Source organism: Balaenoptera physalus (assembly GCF_965194825.1).
Source record: "Balaenoptera physalus genome assembly, chromosome: 3".
Classification (NCBI taxonomy): domain Eukaryota; kingdom Metazoa; phylum Chordata; class Mammalia; order Artiodactyla; family Balaenopteridae; genus Balaenoptera; species Balaenoptera physalus.
The window spans coordinates 118968203-118985740 of NC_138890.1; the positions used below are offsets into that span (position 1 = coordinate 118968203).

Genomic DNA, 17538 nt, shown 5'->3' on the forward strand with positions numbered 1-17538 from the left:
TCTTTGTTTTTATGCTTCTGCACTAATAGGTTGGTTCAGAAAAAAATATGTGAGTATACTTTTGTTTGAATGTATAAACAAATGCAGAAGGGAAATGCTTGCTACAGAAGGCAGCAAGAAGTGATGATAAAACAAAATTCCTTAATCAGAGCACGTCAGAGCCATTTATAACTCTATAAACATTATAGTCCCGGGGCTTCTCTGGTGGCGCAGTGGTTAAGAATCCGCCTACCAGCCCTGGTCCGGGAAGATCCCACATGCCGTGGAGCAACTAAGCCCATGCGCCACAACTACTGAGCCTGCACTCTAGAGCCCGTGAGCCACAACTACTGAGCCCACGTGCCACAACTACTGAGCCCACGTGCCACAACTACTGAAGCCCGCGCACCTAGAGCCTGTGCTCCGCAACAAGAGAAGCCACCACAATGAGAAGCCCACGTACCGCAATGATGAATAGCCTCACCGCAACTAGAGAAAGCCCACGCGCAGCAACGAAGACCCAACGCAGCCAAAAATAAATGAATAAAATAAATAAATTAAAAAAAAATTATAGTCCCAAGAACATCAATGAATTACAGCATTATGAATGTAATAACCTTCAAGCATTTTTAGAAGGTCAAATGATCTTTCTCCCATGCTTTAAGTGGTATATATTTAATGGAAATTGTTTTGGAAATACCCAGCAAATCATTCTATAAAGGGTCCAAGGAAGCAAAGTTTTGCTGTGCTTCATTTCCCAAAGTGGCAACTGAAAATATTTCCTTACTAGAAAATAACAATGAAACCACATAGAACTCACCTCGTAATACTCCCCAAACTCTGTTGGCAGTGAGCGAGGCCACTGGTCCTTTCACAAGTAAAGTATCTGTATTGGAAAAAAAAAATGTTTCTTGTATGGTGACAGATGGTAACTAGACTTTTATCATGGTGATCATTTCAAAATGTGTAGAAATATCGAATCACCATGTTGTGTAACAGGAGCTAACATGGTGTTGTAAGTCAATTTATACTTCAAAAGCAAACAAACTCATAGAAAAAGAGATCAGGTTTGTGGTTACCAGAGGCGGGTGGTGGGGGGAGAGGGAATTGGATGAAGGTGGTCAAAAGGTACAAACTCCCAGTTATAAGATAAGTACTAGGGCTGTAATGCACAGCATGATGAATATAGTAAACAGGGCTGGATGCAGTATATGACAGCTGTTAAGAGAGTAAATCCTAAGAGTTCTCATCACAAGGAAAACAATTTTTTTTCTTTCTTTAACTCTGTATCTATATGAGGTGACGGATGCTCACTAAATTTACTGTGATAATCATTTCATGATGTGTGTAAGTCAAATCATGATGCTGTACACCTTAAACAGTGCTGTCAATTATATCTCAATAAAACTGGAAGGAAAAAACGTTTTTAATCCCTCAATAACACACATTTCCCTAAACATATAATTGGTATTTCTGGATCATTCTTTTCTCCTGAGCTCCAGACCTGTTTCTCCAACTGCCTCCTGTACATCCTCACTTGGAAGTCCTATAGGTTCCTTTAACTCCACATGCCCCACTCTGAACTCTTCCCTCTTTCACCTGCCGGGCTCTGGGCTCATCGCGCACCACACTCCGACCAGCTGATTTGCTCAAGTCAGGAACTTGGGTGTCACCTCCATGATTCCTCATTTTCCCCTGCAGGAGAGTTATTCTCTCCAACTACCCCTCTACAGAGGAGGGTCCTACTTAAGCTAAGAATTTAAGTCAAAAGTGCAAACTCCTCAGTGCCCATAATTCCTTGGTGAAGCCTCCAGTATCACTCAATCTTCCACTCCCTCTAAAGCCAGAGAGTCTTCTCTACTCTGTCCCTTCTCTCCCTGTGCTCCCCTACTTGCCCTGTACCTACCTTCCCCCAACATTATCCTAAATCTTCCTTAAGACTCACTTCTTAACTCACTATAGCTTAATTCAGCTTTGTCCCACTCAATAAAAAGTTCACACCCATCTAAAACGGGGCTCCAGTTGGCTGCTTCTGGGCAAAGGGGGCACTAATCTCTCAATCCTTGAAATCATACTCTGCCTGAGGTTGCCCCAATAGTCATCTTAGTCTTTGGAGAGGTTTGGGATGGAATCATCCACAGACAAAGGAAAGCACCAGAAAGCACAGAGAGATCGAAAGCTAAAGGGGTGTGACAGATGCAGACTTTGCCACGGTAAAGACACTCAAGGGCTGCAGGTTAATGATTTAATAGCGTATCTGGGCTGCATCCTCCTCCTCCACCACCCCGACTGCCCCAGGCTGTCCCACGATAGTTGGCCACAGGTAGGGAAAACCGTTTTATCAACAGCCAGTAATCAGGTGACAGTCTTCTGACAAGGTAGCCTTTGCCATCAGAAGAACAGAGTCATGAGTTAGCTAAAGGCCAGGCTAAGGATGCTATAGCTATTATGACCACAATCTAACCACGATTCTCCCCCTCTGTACCAAATTCTAAGTTAGCTACCTAGATAGAGCTCACCGTTCCACGGGTCACTGTTTAAAAGCCAGTTTTTGCCACATTACCGTTTTGAGATCTCCTGGAATTAGTCAGCCTAAAGAGTTATCTAAAATCATTAACATGTGGCATGTACCTGATGCCAATTATTTTCCAATAGCTGAGGGCGGGCTGATATTTAAAAGGATTCTGATTCAACTCAACGCAAAAACCGCAGATATAAAGCAGTTAGAAGGAGATTTTGGTTTCTAAATATATGGACAAATAAGCTATAGAATTTCAATTTTTATTTCAAAGCCAAATTCTTAGTGTTAACAGTGATTACCTCCCTGACAGGGGATAGGAGGCATCTTTTTTTTCAGTTATCCCTTTCTGTACTTTTTGCACCACACTGTGGTTTTGAAGGGTATACATACAAATAGCAGTAATGGATTCCTCTTTTTAAAATAATAAAATGTTATAGATAAGGCTAAAATCCCCTTTGAGATGCCCACTCAACTCCCCCTATTTTCCTCAGAGGAAAGAAATATCAGGCCTTTTCTTAGGCATTTTCATACACATACGTGTAACAAGAAAATACAGTATTGCTTTATGTGTGCTTTCTTTTGTATATGTTGGTATATAAATGGTATCCTCCTGTACACATTATATAAATTTTTTTGCCCAACTCAGCAATTTATCTTCGCAAGTTCTCCACATCTGTTCTTTATAACTCCACTTCTTTATTAATTGTTGTATAGTATTCTCTAGTGTCAACTGACAAGATATATTTAGCCATTCTTCTAGTGATGAACATTTAGTTTTGCTTATAAATCTTCATCACTGCAGGCAAACTGCATGGAATATTCTTGATGTATGTAATTATTTCTCTACGGTAGAAATTAGTCTATTTCTGGTTCTGAGGGTGTGCATATTTTTATTTTAATTGATGATGATGCTGTAACACTTGTCACTTTCTCCAAGATTTCCTCATCCTCTTGGACAACGGTTGATATCTTGTTATTTCCATTTGTGTGTGCTACTTTTATCATCATCATCATCAACTAGTTTAAAACTAGTTTATCCTTTAACCAGAAAATTTCACAGGCAGCTTGTCTCCAGAAGCTTCCCTTTCAGAAAAAAGAGGGTTTGCAAAGCTGAATGGAAGATAGGCTATAACTCCCCAGCCTCGATATGTTCCATTTTTTGGAATTTACAGTATGTCATTGTATTGCCTGTCAGCAAAGATCCCTTGGTAATTTAATGACCATTTCTCAATTCAGATTGCAAAACCTAATTAATAAAGTGTCCAGTAAAATCACATGGCTAATGTTGGCAAATCATCCTGTTTCTCTTCTAAGAACAGCTACAGAATTGAAGAGAAATTAAGTTATTTTTCAGAGATGTATTAAGAAATCTCATCTCTATCGAGAGGATGAAGAGATGTACTTAACTGTCTGTGAGGCAGTCTGAGAACAAAGGAGTCACTCTTTTCTCTAAGATACGCATTTTCCTTTCTATTTTTACACCTGACTCACCAGTCTGCTCTTTCTGCACTAATCTTATATCACCCATTGCTCTTCTTTGATTCCTTGATACAATTCCACATTATTCCCAGTCAGTACACTCTATGGAAAAGGGCTGCCCATTTGTTTATTCCTTCTAGAGCAATTTAGGAAAAGCCTTAGAGAATAATGTTTTAGGCAAACAAAAAGAATCATGTAGCTAAATGTTGATTACATTGTCAATCAATATAAATGAAGATGAAACATATATAATACAACATAAATATAAATGAAAATGAAACGCTTCACCCCTCCCAGTTCTGCATTATCTTTGTGTCAAATTAAATTGTAAATAGAGATCATGCCAGGACTTCCCTGGCGGTCCAGTGGTTAAGACTCCGTGCTTCCACTACAGGGGGCAGGGGTTCAGCTCCTGGTCGGGGAACTAAGATCCCGCATGCCTTGCAGCACAGCCAAAAAAAAAAAAAGAGAGAGCATGCCTATAAGCACAGACTTGTCTTCAAAATAAACTACCTAGATGCCCAAAAATCAGGGATAAGCCAAGTAAGTTTTGACACATCTGTACAGTTGGTAGAACATTATTCAGATGCTAAAAATGCTGTCATAGAAAAATATTTAGTGAAATACATGTTTATAATGGATTGTTATGCAAAACAGAAAACCCACAGGTACAAACTACCCCTTTTTCATGCCATTGTTTACCATATGCTTCTATTTATATCTATAAAATATTTAAATGTATCACTCTGCAAAAAAAAAAAAAAATCTGAAATAACAGTGGTTAACTCTGAGTGCTGGGGTTATGAGTAATTTATTTCCTCCTCTTCACTTACTGTACTTAAAGATTTCCTACAACAATTATGTATTCGTTTTGCCATCAGACTTTAATGGTAATTTTCTTTTTTTTTGGGCCACATCTCAAGGCATGTGGGATCTTAGTTCCCCGACCAGGGATCAAACCTGTGCCCCCTGCAGTGGAAGCATGGAGTCTTACCCACTGGACCGCCAGGGAAGTCCCCTAATGGTAATTTTAAAAATAGGAATTATAAACTCACTGGTCAAGAGCTCACAATAGTTCATGGCGTGGAGCCAGCTTCTAGCACTCGAGTCTGTAACAAGCAGCTTTGTTTACAATAGACACAGGTACTCACAGGACTCATCCGAAGAGATCTTGGGGAAAGTGTCACACTCTGGGTCCAGGATAACTGAGACTTGAAGTTGCTGCAACTCCACTCCAACATGAAGATCAGCAGAGCCATGATGCCACTTGTAGAAACCAAAAATATAGTCATAATATCTGTGTGAGAAATTCAAAATTTTAAAGCACTGTAGCCAAGTTTTAAATACATATGTGGTAGCAGACGCTGTCGTTGACTCCTCAAATCCCTGCTACCCCATATCAGTCCAACTAGAGGCTCTCACCCCAAGCTGCACATTAGAATCACATGGAGGGCTTTTTGCAAACAAGTATTGATGTCCAGACCTTCAGAATCAGAATCAGAATCTCTGAGAGCATGATCCAGGCACAAAGATTTTAAAAGTCCCCCTGCCACAATCCCAAGTGACTCCTATGAAGTCCCCATTAAGAACCAATAATCAAACTAATAATCCTGGGTGTGCAAGTCAATTCTGACCAGTGATGGGGCAGGGGTGGGAGGACGCTTCCTCTCCTCAGTGAGCCACAAGAAGAAAACTTTCTCTGTACGCGATACCTAGACCAGTTGCAGCCACACCAAAGATGGCAGAGCAGAGGTGGAAAGAATACGGATTGCCTAATCATACTGTTGAGCCACTACGCCAACTAGCCCTGAAATCCTGCCTGCTTTTATATTTCCATAATGCGTGAGATAATAGGTTTTCCTTTTGCTCAAGCCAGATTGAGTCAGGGTTCCTGTTACCTTCCAACAAAAGTATCCTAGCTAATACACAAACACCACAGAATTCTCACTAGGGCCTTGAAAATTTACCTTCTGCTGGTACCCGAATAGCAGAGGAAGAGGATATTAAATAAACATTTGAAGGTGCTAGAAGATAAAAGATCACACAGGCTTCAAAGCCTATATTTAATAGATTTTGACAAGCCAGAAGGTTGTGTATGCTACTTATATGTAAGACCATCTTGTGTTTTTCCAGGGAAGTAAGGAGAGCTGGGAGAGTTCTGATGAACTTGGAAGTGAGTGTATGGAAGTTAACCAGTGAGACAGTGGAACAGATGAAGGTGCTGAGGACCTTTTTCGTAGGAAAACCTTGACAGATTCAAAAGGAAATTAAGATCACTAAACTGTATACTTAAAAATGGTTAAGTGCTCGCTTCGGCAGCACATATACTAAAAAAAAAAAAAAAAAAAAAAAAAAAATGGTTAAGATAGTAATCTTATGTATATTTTACCACAAATTAAAAAAAAAATTTTTAAGGGAAATTCAAGCTGCCAGCAGCTTTGAGATTTGAGTTAGGTGCTGGCTTGTCCCAAATAAGGAAAATCTTGGCTCTGGATATTAAAACACTAACAGAAAACTCAAAGGGTTCTGGCGCAGTGGTGTGCAAGGTATGTGGGTTAATTTAGCTTTTCAGGAACTGAGGGAGCAAAGCTATTTGTTCATTAAAAAAAAATGAGTAACTAGCATGTGATAGATCTTGTTCTAGAAGCTGAGGAAGCAGCCATGTACCAAACAGACAGAACTCTGCCTGCAAAATGCATAGTGTTTCAAAGCAGCGTCTGAGATAGAAATTGGGCTCTTCAGGAGACAGGAGCCACGAGAATCTGAACAAACTTGTGTGTTCCCCACAGCCTAGAGCTTCTGGAACAACCCCATCATGCTTTTACCCTGAAGTAGATACTGCCCCTCCTGAGATCCTAGAATGCTCACCTGAATGCTTTCAAGTCTTAGCCATAAGGGCTAATGTTTTATTTTTTTTAACATCTTTATTGGAGTATAATTGCTTTACAATGGTGTGTTAGTTTCTGCTTTATAACAAGGTGAATCAGCTACACATATACATATATCCCCATATAGGGCTAATGTTTTATAACCTTCTTCCTAACAATGCAGGGTATAATTAATAGCTGCTTCACACACATGGCACTAATTAGTTAGGCAATCGTCAGATAATTACCTGCACTGCCTTGAGATGCCAAGATTTGTTTTTAAACCATCTCACAGCTGATTCAAGTTCTGGTTATCTAACCATGGTTAACTTAAGTCATCCACGCTTTCTTGCCATACTCATATCACTTCAGCTTATTACCGAGTCCTTATTTTACTAGCAGGATGGCACAGAAGGAAAATCCAATTTTATGAACTGAGTCCCGAAGCAAATATGGTGTGTTTGTTTTTAAAAGATTTCCTAGTCATGATCTTCCATTAGATGGCCTGCAGGTACTTTTTCCTTCTCAATATCCCAAGGCAACCAACCACCCTGATTTTACTTCTTCACCCAGACTCTAGCCATTCTGACCTGTTAGCAGATTCAACACCAAAGGCTCATTGGAGTATGCGTCTAAACTGAGGGCCACAAGGTCCCTTTAATTGTACACAACCGAAGGAGAAGAAACCATCTCTGCCATCAACTTCTTGAGACTCTTCAGCCTAAGCCTACGCTCCAGGCCTACCTGGGGCCAGCAGGTGTTATTAAACTAGTTTTGCATCTTTCCACCAGCTGCTTGGTGTCCTGCAGGCACGATTAAACTATAATGACCTCTAGGAACAGAGACCAAAATCTGAGGGAGAAAAGGGGTAGTACTGTCAGCACCAAATTACAATCCTTCGGGGAACTGAACACCTTCAGGACAGTCCTGCCCACACAGGTCGCAGAGTGAGCCTTACTGAAACATCTCCCCAAGTGCAATCTGTCTTGTACATGGTGCAGTTAGCAAAGCTAGCGTTGTGACGCTACACTGTAAATCAACCTTACATCAATTTAAAAAAGCAAAAAAACCCCAAAAAGCTAGCACTGTGGGCTCCCTCCTCACTACACAATTCACCCTGTGGCCAACGGGTTTACAGACATGAGGGCTGTGGAAATGTGAGGTGCTAAAGATCTAAACAAGAAGCTGGGAGAGCAAGCACATAAGTGTTTCTGGGAAACAAAAAGAGAAGCAGATACTGCAGCGCAGCGACCATATCAAAGTAGTTAGGTGAAAATATTCAGCATTTTGCACGGAATAGAGATTTGGGAAGGGAAGGGGAGTTCTGGGCAGTGTTCCAACCTACGGACTTTCTGCCATCTGAATTGTAACCAGATTTGGGGAGGGGGAGAGATGGCCTATAAATGACAAGCAACTTTGGGCAACCCCTGGTCCCCAAGCTTTAAGCACTCATCTTCCTCTCAGAACTCCCTTCAAATAAACTGCCATTTCCCTCCCTCCTCTCCGTCTACCCCATTCTCCCCTCCGAGGCGAACACGGCCACTGACTGAGCAACCTATTCCTTCCACTCAGTATCCCGCACTCAAAGCAGGGTTCCAGAGCACCCAGGAAGTTCCTTAGGAGGCAGGAGGGGAAGGGGAAGTGCTTGGGTTTCAGTTCGTGTTGGTTCGAGCCGGCTCTGCCATCTTCTAGACCTGTGACTTTGGTGGGGTCACTGGCCGACTCGGAGACTGTTTCCTCCCCTGTCAAAGGGAGATCAGAGCGCCGGCGCGGCTGGATGGCTGTGCGGGTGGTAAGAAGCGCTCAGGTGTTCCTCCTCTCGCCCCGCCCCCCCGCGCCTGCACTGCGTCCCAGGGTGGTCTGTCCCTCCCCGTCCCGGGGTCTCCGGGTCCCCTTCCCGCCCGGCCGCCCGTCGGGAGCACTCACCGCCGAAACGCCTCCTGCAGCAGTGAGCAGGAGGGGCCGGCCTTGGAAGTGGAGCTGTGGCTGAAGAAGAAGTTGTCGGGAGAGAGGTGCAGCACGCGCGGGGTGGTCTGCACGGAGAGAGGCATGGGCCAAAGACACAAGTCCGGCGAGGCGGCGGCGACGGCGGAGGCGCGCACTGCCTGCACCGCCAGCGCCGCCAGCAGCTCCAGCAGCCTGGGTAGCCTCGGCCACCCCAGCCCGCGATGCGCCATGGCTTCTCAGCAGCTCTCTTCCGCGGTCGGCCGGGTATGCCCGAGCCGCCTCCCCGGTACCTGACTTCTCTTCCCCGGCCGGGGAGGGGGGAGCGCGGAGCGCGCGCGAGTCACGGAGTCAGCTGACTGTGTGTTCCGCCCCGGCTCCGCCTCCAGAGCGACCACCGTCCCGCCCCGCCCCGCCCCAGTTGCCCTCCCCGCCCAGCCCAACCCCGGACTCTGCCAGGCGCGGAGCCGGCCGCTGGCTTCGTGCCTGCAGCGCTCGCGCTCTCCTTCCGGCCTGTGGAGTTAGTGACAACGCACGCCACGAGCACCTAACTTCCCTCACCCCTAACACCAGATAACCGGGTGGTTATTTGCCCCTCAGTCTGGACTTTTCTATAACTGCAGTAGAGCTTTAATTATTAAAGCCTCCCATCAGAACCCCTTAGGACAGAGTTTTGAACAGATGGGAGGTTAAAAGGCAGAAGATAGGGACTTCCCTGGTGGTCCAGTGGTTAAGACTCCCCTTTCCCAATGCAGGGGGCCCGGTTATATCCCTGGGGGGGAACTAGATCGCACAGCCGGCAACTAAGATCGCGCACGCCGCAACTAAGACCTGGCGCAGCCAAATAAATAAATAAATACTAAAAAAAAAAAAGTTAGGCCGAAGATATTCCGAGAGAGAATGTGCAATATTGAATCTTTCCACTTAGACATAATCTCTGAATTTATAAAGTTGTTTTATGCCTGTCGCCAAAATCCCATAGTCTACTTTACCTGGGCTTTCTTATTTCTTGTTAGGCATGTTCCTAGACCTTACATTCCTTTGTTGCTGGTGTTAATATAATCCCCTCCTGACCCCTAGTTTCCCCCCAGAAATTAAAAAAGAATGAGGTAGACCTTTAGATATTGACCTGGAAAGATCTTTCCACCTGCTGCTTGTACCACTGACCTCACCCCTACCTCAACCAGTGTGGAAACACAGCTAGCTGCCAAAGTCTTCCTTGTAAAAGGTAAACTAAGTCATGTCACTTCTTTACTCAATACATGTCAATGGCTTGTTTCCCATTGTCCCTAGAATAAAATTTATCTCCTACCCCTCCTTCTTACCCTCCTCCCACCATCCCCAATTTGTCATGGAATGTGAGATGTTATGATGGAGGAATCTGAACTGGGGGGAAATGAGAAATGTAATGACCGAAGGACTTGATTTGATGTGTGGAGATGAACCAGGGCCTGTCAGAGAACATCTCTTACGTGAGAAGAGATGGCACTAGCTACCCAGGGCAGGGTTTACTAGGAGGGCACTGCTGCCAGACCTGAACGTTAACCTGCCCTGCTCTCCACATGAAGAGGTCTAGAGAGAGGTGCGGAGTTTGTCTTCTAGGGAAGAGCCAAGTTCTTGGGAGTTAGGGACTAGCATTTGGTTTGTTCCCTGCCAGGGTCATCCAGTCTGGTCTGCAGCTTCGGAGGCTGAGAGATTCCAAGAGAACCACACACGAAATGCGAAGCTGACACTGAGTGAGGCTTCACTTCTCACTAGGACTTGCAGGCAGCTGGCACTCATGGAAATGCTCTGGGAAGTGTGGTGTGGTGTGTGGAGGACCAGAAAATTCAGCTAGGAGCCTTCAGAAGAGCGCTAAACAGGAGCTGCTTCCTTTTGTTGAAAATGTGCTGGTTAGAAGAAGGAACCATGGGCTGCCCTGGAGAACTGCCCCATCTGAGCAAGGGGGCACGTACCTGAAATGGCCTGCACAGGCATGGGGATGAGGGGAGACATGGTGACCCCTTTTGACACTTCATCATGTCATGGTACCAGAGTGGGTTGGGGTAGAGTATACGGCCTGAGAACAAGCATCACATACATTGGGACAGCAGAAGGAACTCAGACAGGAACCTCCAGGAGAACAAACCACCTAGACCTCATCAGCCCCGAGTCCCAGTATGAGAAGAGAGGCAGGAGTAACCAGCAGCAAAGGAGGGGTTCCTTCCTGGTTTTACCAAGGTGCCAGACTCCACACGGGCAAGAAAATACTTTCCTAGTATCCACCAAGGAATTCTCCCATTCCAAAGAGACAGAATCTGAGAACCAGGAAGCAGCTCAGATATCCAGCGGTCCTCAACCTCACTATGCCTCAGGCTCACCTTGGAGCTTAGGAAAAACACTGATGCTGGAGTTCAGGCCCAGATCTATTAATTAAGAATCAGCAGGTAGAAGATGAGTGTGATTCTTTATTTTTTATTTTTTTCTTCTACAACTTTCTTGAGTATAATTGACATCCAATAGACTGCATATATTCAAAGTGTACAGTTTGGTAAGTTTTATGTATGTAACAGTGGAGCCATCACCACAATCAAGATAATGGACATATCCATCACCCCTGAAAGTTTCTTCCTGCCTTCCGCAGTCCCTGCCCCCTGCCCCTGCCCTCTCTACCCTCACCCCACTCCCACCTCACCTCCTGTCCAGACAACTGCTGATCTGCTTTTGTAACCAAAAATTAGTTTGCGTTCTCTAAAATTTTAAAGAAATAGAACCATACAGTATGTTCTCTTCTTTGGTCCTGTTTTTTTTACTCAGCGTAATTTTTTTAAGATTCATACATGTTGGGCTTCCCTGGTGGCGCAGTGGTTGAGAATCTGCCTGCTAATGCAGGGGACACGGGTTCGAGCCCTAGTCTGGGAAGATCCCACATGCCACGGAGCAGCTGGGCCCGTGAGCCACAACTACTGAGCCTGTGCGTCTGGAGCCTGTGCCCCGCAACGGGAGGGGCCGTGATAGTGAAAGGCCCGCGCACCGCGATGAAGAGCGGTCCCCGCACCGCGATGAAGAGTGGCCCCCGCTTGCCGCAACTAGAGAAAGCCCTCGCACGAACCGAAGACCCAACACAGCCAAAAATAAATAAATAAATAAATAAATAAGAAAAATAACAAGTGACAAGTGTTGGCAAAGATTTGGAACTATTAGAACGCTTTAAAAAAAAAAAAAAAAGATTCATACATGTTATCATATTGCTACCAAACCAAATGTGGGTTCACTTGCCCTCACACAGTAAAGCCAATCTACTGACACTGGACTGTGGTGAAGGAAAGTGCAGCATTTATTGCAGGGCACCAAGCAAGGAGTTCAGGACAGCTAGTGCTCAAAAAACCTGAGCTCCCCAAAGGGTTTCAGCAAAGCATTTTTAAAGGCAAGCTGAGGGACAGTCGCAGGGTATGTTATCAACTCTTGCACAATTCTCTGATTGGATGATGGTGAGGTAACAGGGCAATGTCACAGGGGTTAACATTATGAATTCTCAGGCTCCAGTAGGTCTAGGGGCTATGTGCTCATGGTCATTAAATAGTTAACATCTTCCATTTGGTGGGGGATTTCGTATCTGTAAAACAACTCAGGAAATGTGCATCAGATACTATTATCTAGGTAATTCAGAGAGGAACTAAAGCAGAGGATATGAGGGGGAAGGGTCTGTCCCTGGAAGGCCCCATAGGGTCCTGCTCCATTTCAGTATTTCTCACAGCAGGAGGCTCCTGGGGGCTCAGAGAAGCTATCATTTTAAAAGCCCTTCTTGGGCTTCCCTGGTGGCACAATGGTTAAGAATCCACCTGCCAATGCAGGGGACACGGGTTCGAGCCCTGGTCCAGGAAGATCCCACATGCCGCGGAGCAACTAAGCCCTTGTGCCACAACTACTGAGCCTGCAGTCTAGAGCCCACGAGCGACAACTACTGAAGCCCACACTCCTAGAGCCTGTGCTCCGCGACAATAGAAGCCACCACAATGAGAAGCCCACGCACCACAAAGAAGAGTAGCCCCCACTCGCCACAACCAGAGAAAAGCCTGCACGCAGCAACGAAGACTCAATGCAGCCAAAAATAAATAAATTAATTAATAAAAAAAAAAAAAGAAGCTCATGGGCAAGGATGTTAAAAAAAAAATGGATTAAAGACCTAAATGTAAGACCAGACACTATAAAACTCTTAGAGGAAAACATAGGAAGAACACTCTTGGACATAAATCACAGCAAGATCTTTTTTGACCCATCTACTAGAGTAATGGAAATAAAAACAAAATAACAAATGGGACCTAATGAAACTTAAAAGCTTTTGCACAGCAAAGGAAACGATAAACAAGACAAAAAGACAACCCTCAGAATGGGAGAAAATATTTGCAAACGAATCAACAGACAAAGGATTAATCTCCAAAATATACAAACAGCTCATGCAGCTCAATATCAAAAAAACAAACAACCCAATCCAAGAATGGGCAGAAGACCTAAATAGACATTTCTCCAAAGAAGATGTGCAGATGGCCAAGAGGCACATGAAAAGATGCTCAACATCACTAATTATTAGAGAATGCACATCAAAACTACAATGAGGTATCCCTCACACTGGTTAGAATGGGCATCATCAGAAAATCTACAAACAATAAATGCTGGAGAGGGTGTGGAGAAAAGGTAACCCTCTTGCACTGTTGGTGGGAATGTAAACTGATACAGCCACTATGGAGAACAGTATGGAGGTTCCTTAAAAAACTAAAAATAGAACTACTATAAGACCCAGCAATCCCACTACTGGGCATATACCCAGAGAAAGCCATAATTCATAAAGACACATGCACCCCAATGTTCATCGCAGCACTATTTACAATAGCCAGGATGTGGAAGCAACCTAAATGCCCATCAACAGATGAATGGATAAAGAAGATGTGGCACATATATACAATAGAATATTACTCAGCCATATAAAGGAATGAAATTGGGTCATTTGTAGAGATGTGGATGGACCTAGAGACTTATACAGAGTGAAGTGAGTCAGAAACAGAAAACCAAATATCGTATATTAACGCATATTTGTGGAATCTAGAAAAATGATAGAGATGAACCGGTTTGCAATGCAGAAATAGAGACACAGATGTAGAGAACAAATGTATGGACACCAAGGGGGGAAAGGGGGGAAAGGGGGGGTGGGGTGGGATGAACTGGGAGATTGGGATTGACATATATACACTAATAAGTATCAAATAGATAACTAATGAGAACCTGCTGTATAGCACAGGGAACTCCACTTTGCTGTACAGTAGAAACTAACACAACATAGTAAAACAACAATACCCCAATTAAAAATAAAAAAGATACACCAGTAAAAAGTAAAAACAAAACAAAAACAACAAAAAACAAACCAACAAAAAAGACAAGCTGCTGGATGAGGCACACTGCTACAGCTCTTGGGATTTCCCTTCCCCCACCCCTGCACCTGTTCCCTATCTCCATCAGGTAACCCTGCCTGGGCTGGGTCCAGCCTCCGAATAGATCACAATCAAGGCATTTTATGGCCGAATATCAAAGAGCCAGGCTCCATCCCTTTGTGGAGCAACAGAACAAGTTGTCCATTCTCTGGGAGCCTTTGTCCCTTCCCAACCCACTCCTTATGGACTGTGGATGTCATATAACCTGAGATCATTTAGTTTAATATTATCCACTGTAAACAGTGTGATGCATGAGGGGCCAGTTAGCATTTGAGGCCCCCTAATCAGGGATCCACACTTCGGGGATGATTAGTGAGCCTCTAAAGCACCCTAATCAAGAATATACACTCCAGAATTATGGATTTGAATATTGTTTTTGAAATCTAACAATAGAGGGTTGGTTAACTAGTGGAATTAATGACTGGAATGATTCCCCATAGAAATGCAGAGTTGAAATCTGTGGCTGACTAGAAAGACTGTCATGGGCCCTACTGCCCTCACCCAAGCAAGTATGAGTGTAACAGGGAAGAGCCAATTTTGACTCCATGTTGGATCCGTTTCTTTGACTTTAACCTTTGCTTTTGTTGCTTTTGTTATTATAATCATACATAATGGCCTGCCTCAGGGAACCCTGCCCACCTGTGAATGGCTTCAGAAAAGAAGAAATTAACACAGCCCCTCCCTGAGGCAGGCCATGTGAGGAGATGTTTTGCAAGATAAATGGCCTTTTCACTTTACTTCCTCACCTCCTCGCCCTCTCTGTTCTATAAAAGAAACTGGCATCCAGACCCCATAAGATGGTTTTTTGGAGATGTTCGTCTGCCATCTTCTCGGTCTGCTGGCTTAAAGCGAAATAAAGTTGTATTCTTTGCCTCAACACCTTGTCTCCCGATTTATTGGCCTGTCATGGCGGCAAGCAGAGTGAGCTTGGACTCGGTAACATGAGGGTCTGGCCAGCCCAGCCCAAGCCTTTGGAGCAGTTCTTGACCCTCAGATGTTTGCTTGACTCTGCGCTCTTCCTCATCCCTGTGACCTCATCCCCTGACCCAACCAGTAAGTTGGCTAATCCTGCTCTAAAAAATATTGTTTCTCCTTGGAGTGAATCTCTCAAGCAAAGAGCTAGTTGGAATGCCTGAAGAGAGAGGGGACATTTCCCCCACTCACAAGAAAGCACTATATGATCATTTTTATACCTGCTGGTTAATAAACACTGACATACTCAGCAGAATTTGGTCTCAGATTCCATTTCACTGCAATAAACAACCTGGTAGCAAAATTGTCAAGGAGAGGACGCACAGTCTCCACTCTCTCGAATGCCAGAGGTGACCAGCATTTACAAGAATACCAAAAACAACAACAAATAAATTGCCCAATACTTACTTGCTCGTGAATGCTTTGGCTTAGGGCAATTTGCAACATGGCCCTTTTAGCCTGAAAACACACCTACAAGATGCCCTGAGATCTCCTACATCTGTATGTGAAGCAAAGACACAGAGTGACTGTGTCTGGCTGTGACTTCAGAGATGCAAAGCTAAAAAAGATTTTGCTCCCTGCTCAAATCCCTATTTTGATAGACATGTGGAGAGAATTGACCACAGTGAGATGCCTTCTAATTAGCTGCAATGACTGTGGCTGCCAGGACCAGCTCCACTGATGTCCCAAGGCTAGTGCTCTACAGGTTCTGATTGTGTGGCGTGTTGGGGAGGGATGGGGGAGGCGAGGGCAGGGACACCCAGCTGCTGAAGGGCTAGGGGAAGCCACACCTGCTCCCGTGGAACCTGATCCTGTTGTCTTTGTGAGGACAAGACTTCCAACTGGTCCAAGTGAGTATTTTGTTGCTGGTAGACAATGAGAACCAGGCCTCCAATCACAGCTAAACTGTCACAGCCAACTTGACCTACTATTATGGAAATTGCTCCAATTATGTGCATTACATTTGCATGTGAAATGACAACTAAGTGCTGGCCTAAGAGGCAAATTTTGCAAATGAAGCTGGGTGTTAACAAAATAGGGTAGTTTGTCCTTTGTTGGGATTATTTGTGACCCAGTGAGACAGCAGCCCTCCTCAAGCATTGCCTTGTGGCCTGTCATAAATTACTTGTCCCTCAAATGCTTCCTATGGCTTGCAGACGAACCCCTTGAAATAAATGGGCTTCAATAACCAGTTTCAACAATTGTCCTGTGTCCAAGTAATAAAACATCTGGAAAATTGGGCTAAATGGATAAAACAGTTCTTTGTAATAAGTATCTGGCATCCTTGCAACTCTGTATAATGCGTTTTTTAAAAAATGACCAGATGTGGTACTTTTGCGTTATGAAGAACAGAGGCATGTTTAGTCATGTTTTTTATTACCTTTAAATGCAAGGTATATTTTCATAGCTCCCTGGAGAAATGCTATCCCATTGATTGGGAATTGTTGATGTGTTGGTTTACAAACTTGAAAAGTAAGCGAATCGCTAAGAAAATTGCAGATATAATTTAAACCGTCATTAAACTGGACACACAGGGAACAGGCTTAAGGAGAAGAATTCAGTCTATAAATTTTACCTTCTCTCCTAGTGGATTTGTTCCATAGGGTCTTTGATCTTGCCGTCGTTTATGTTCTTATCTATATTCTGTAATATTTACAGCTTTATGAAAAAAATGATTTCATCAAACTTGCTGTTCACTTCTTTCCAGTTTCTCATTAAGAAAGCTTATCTGGTAACCCACCTGTGTAGTCTCCATTTTATAGGCCTTTGTGGGGTTCCAACAAGATGTTTTTAACATATGTGTGTGTGTATAGGGGGAGGGAAACGAAGATATTTAGAGCACTGTCCACTGGGCTACTATTCCAAAGATCTCCTGTACACCACACCACCAAAGACACACACAGACAGAAACACACACACAAACTTATTTTAGACAGTTTGGAAAACACAGAAAAGTACAAGAAGACATTTTGCTGTACACCTGAAACTAACACAACATTGTAAATCAACTACACCTCAATTTAAAAAAATAATATTTTTTAAAAAGTACAAGAAGAAAACTAAAAAATCATCTGTAACCATATCCAGTTATCACCACAGTGTATATAGTTAGTATTTTTCATTTCATAAAATTATACTGATGCTCTATATACTGTTTTGTCACTTCAAATACCACAAATATTTTTCCTTGTATTAAATGTTCTTTTAAAATATGAGTCTTGATGGAAAGACCATTTTTATTGAACTAGTTTACTTGGGGACATTTAGAATTTTTAGAAATGTTCACTACTATAAACAGTCTATGATATTG

The 17538-nt window shown here is 43.5% G+C and overlaps 1 protein-coding gene and 1 long non-coding RNA gene across 3 annotated transcripts in view; one reads left to right on the top strand and one right to left on the bottom strand.

Moving 5' to 3' along the window:
- The window catches only part of HEXB (hexosaminidase subunit beta), a 39367-nt gene extending 30204 nt beyond the window's left edge, over positions 1 to 9163 (bottom strand). The window contains exons 1-3 of one of the 2 annotated variants that reach the window (XM_082457289.1): positions 8773 to 9163; positions 5131 to 5276; positions 800 to 865 (exon numbers count right to left, since the gene is read on the bottom strand). In XM_082457289.1, coding sequence (XP_082313415.1) covers positions 800 to 865; positions 5131 to 5276; positions 8773 to 9023 — 463 coding nt within the window. In that variant the 5' untranslated portion in view covers positions 9024 to 9163. The remainder of the gene's footprint in view (positions 1 to 799; positions 866 to 5130; positions 5277 to 8772) is intronic. The other variant, XM_082457290.1, reaches the window with a different exon arrangement.
- Positions 6338 to 11939, top strand: LOC309658643. The gene is made up of 2 exons (XR_014262350.1): positions 6338 to 8638; positions 10448 to 11939. It is a non-coding gene; the product is annotated as an uncharacterized lncRNA (long non-coding RNA).
- The last annotated feature ends 5599 nt before the right edge of the window (positions 11940 to 17538 follow it).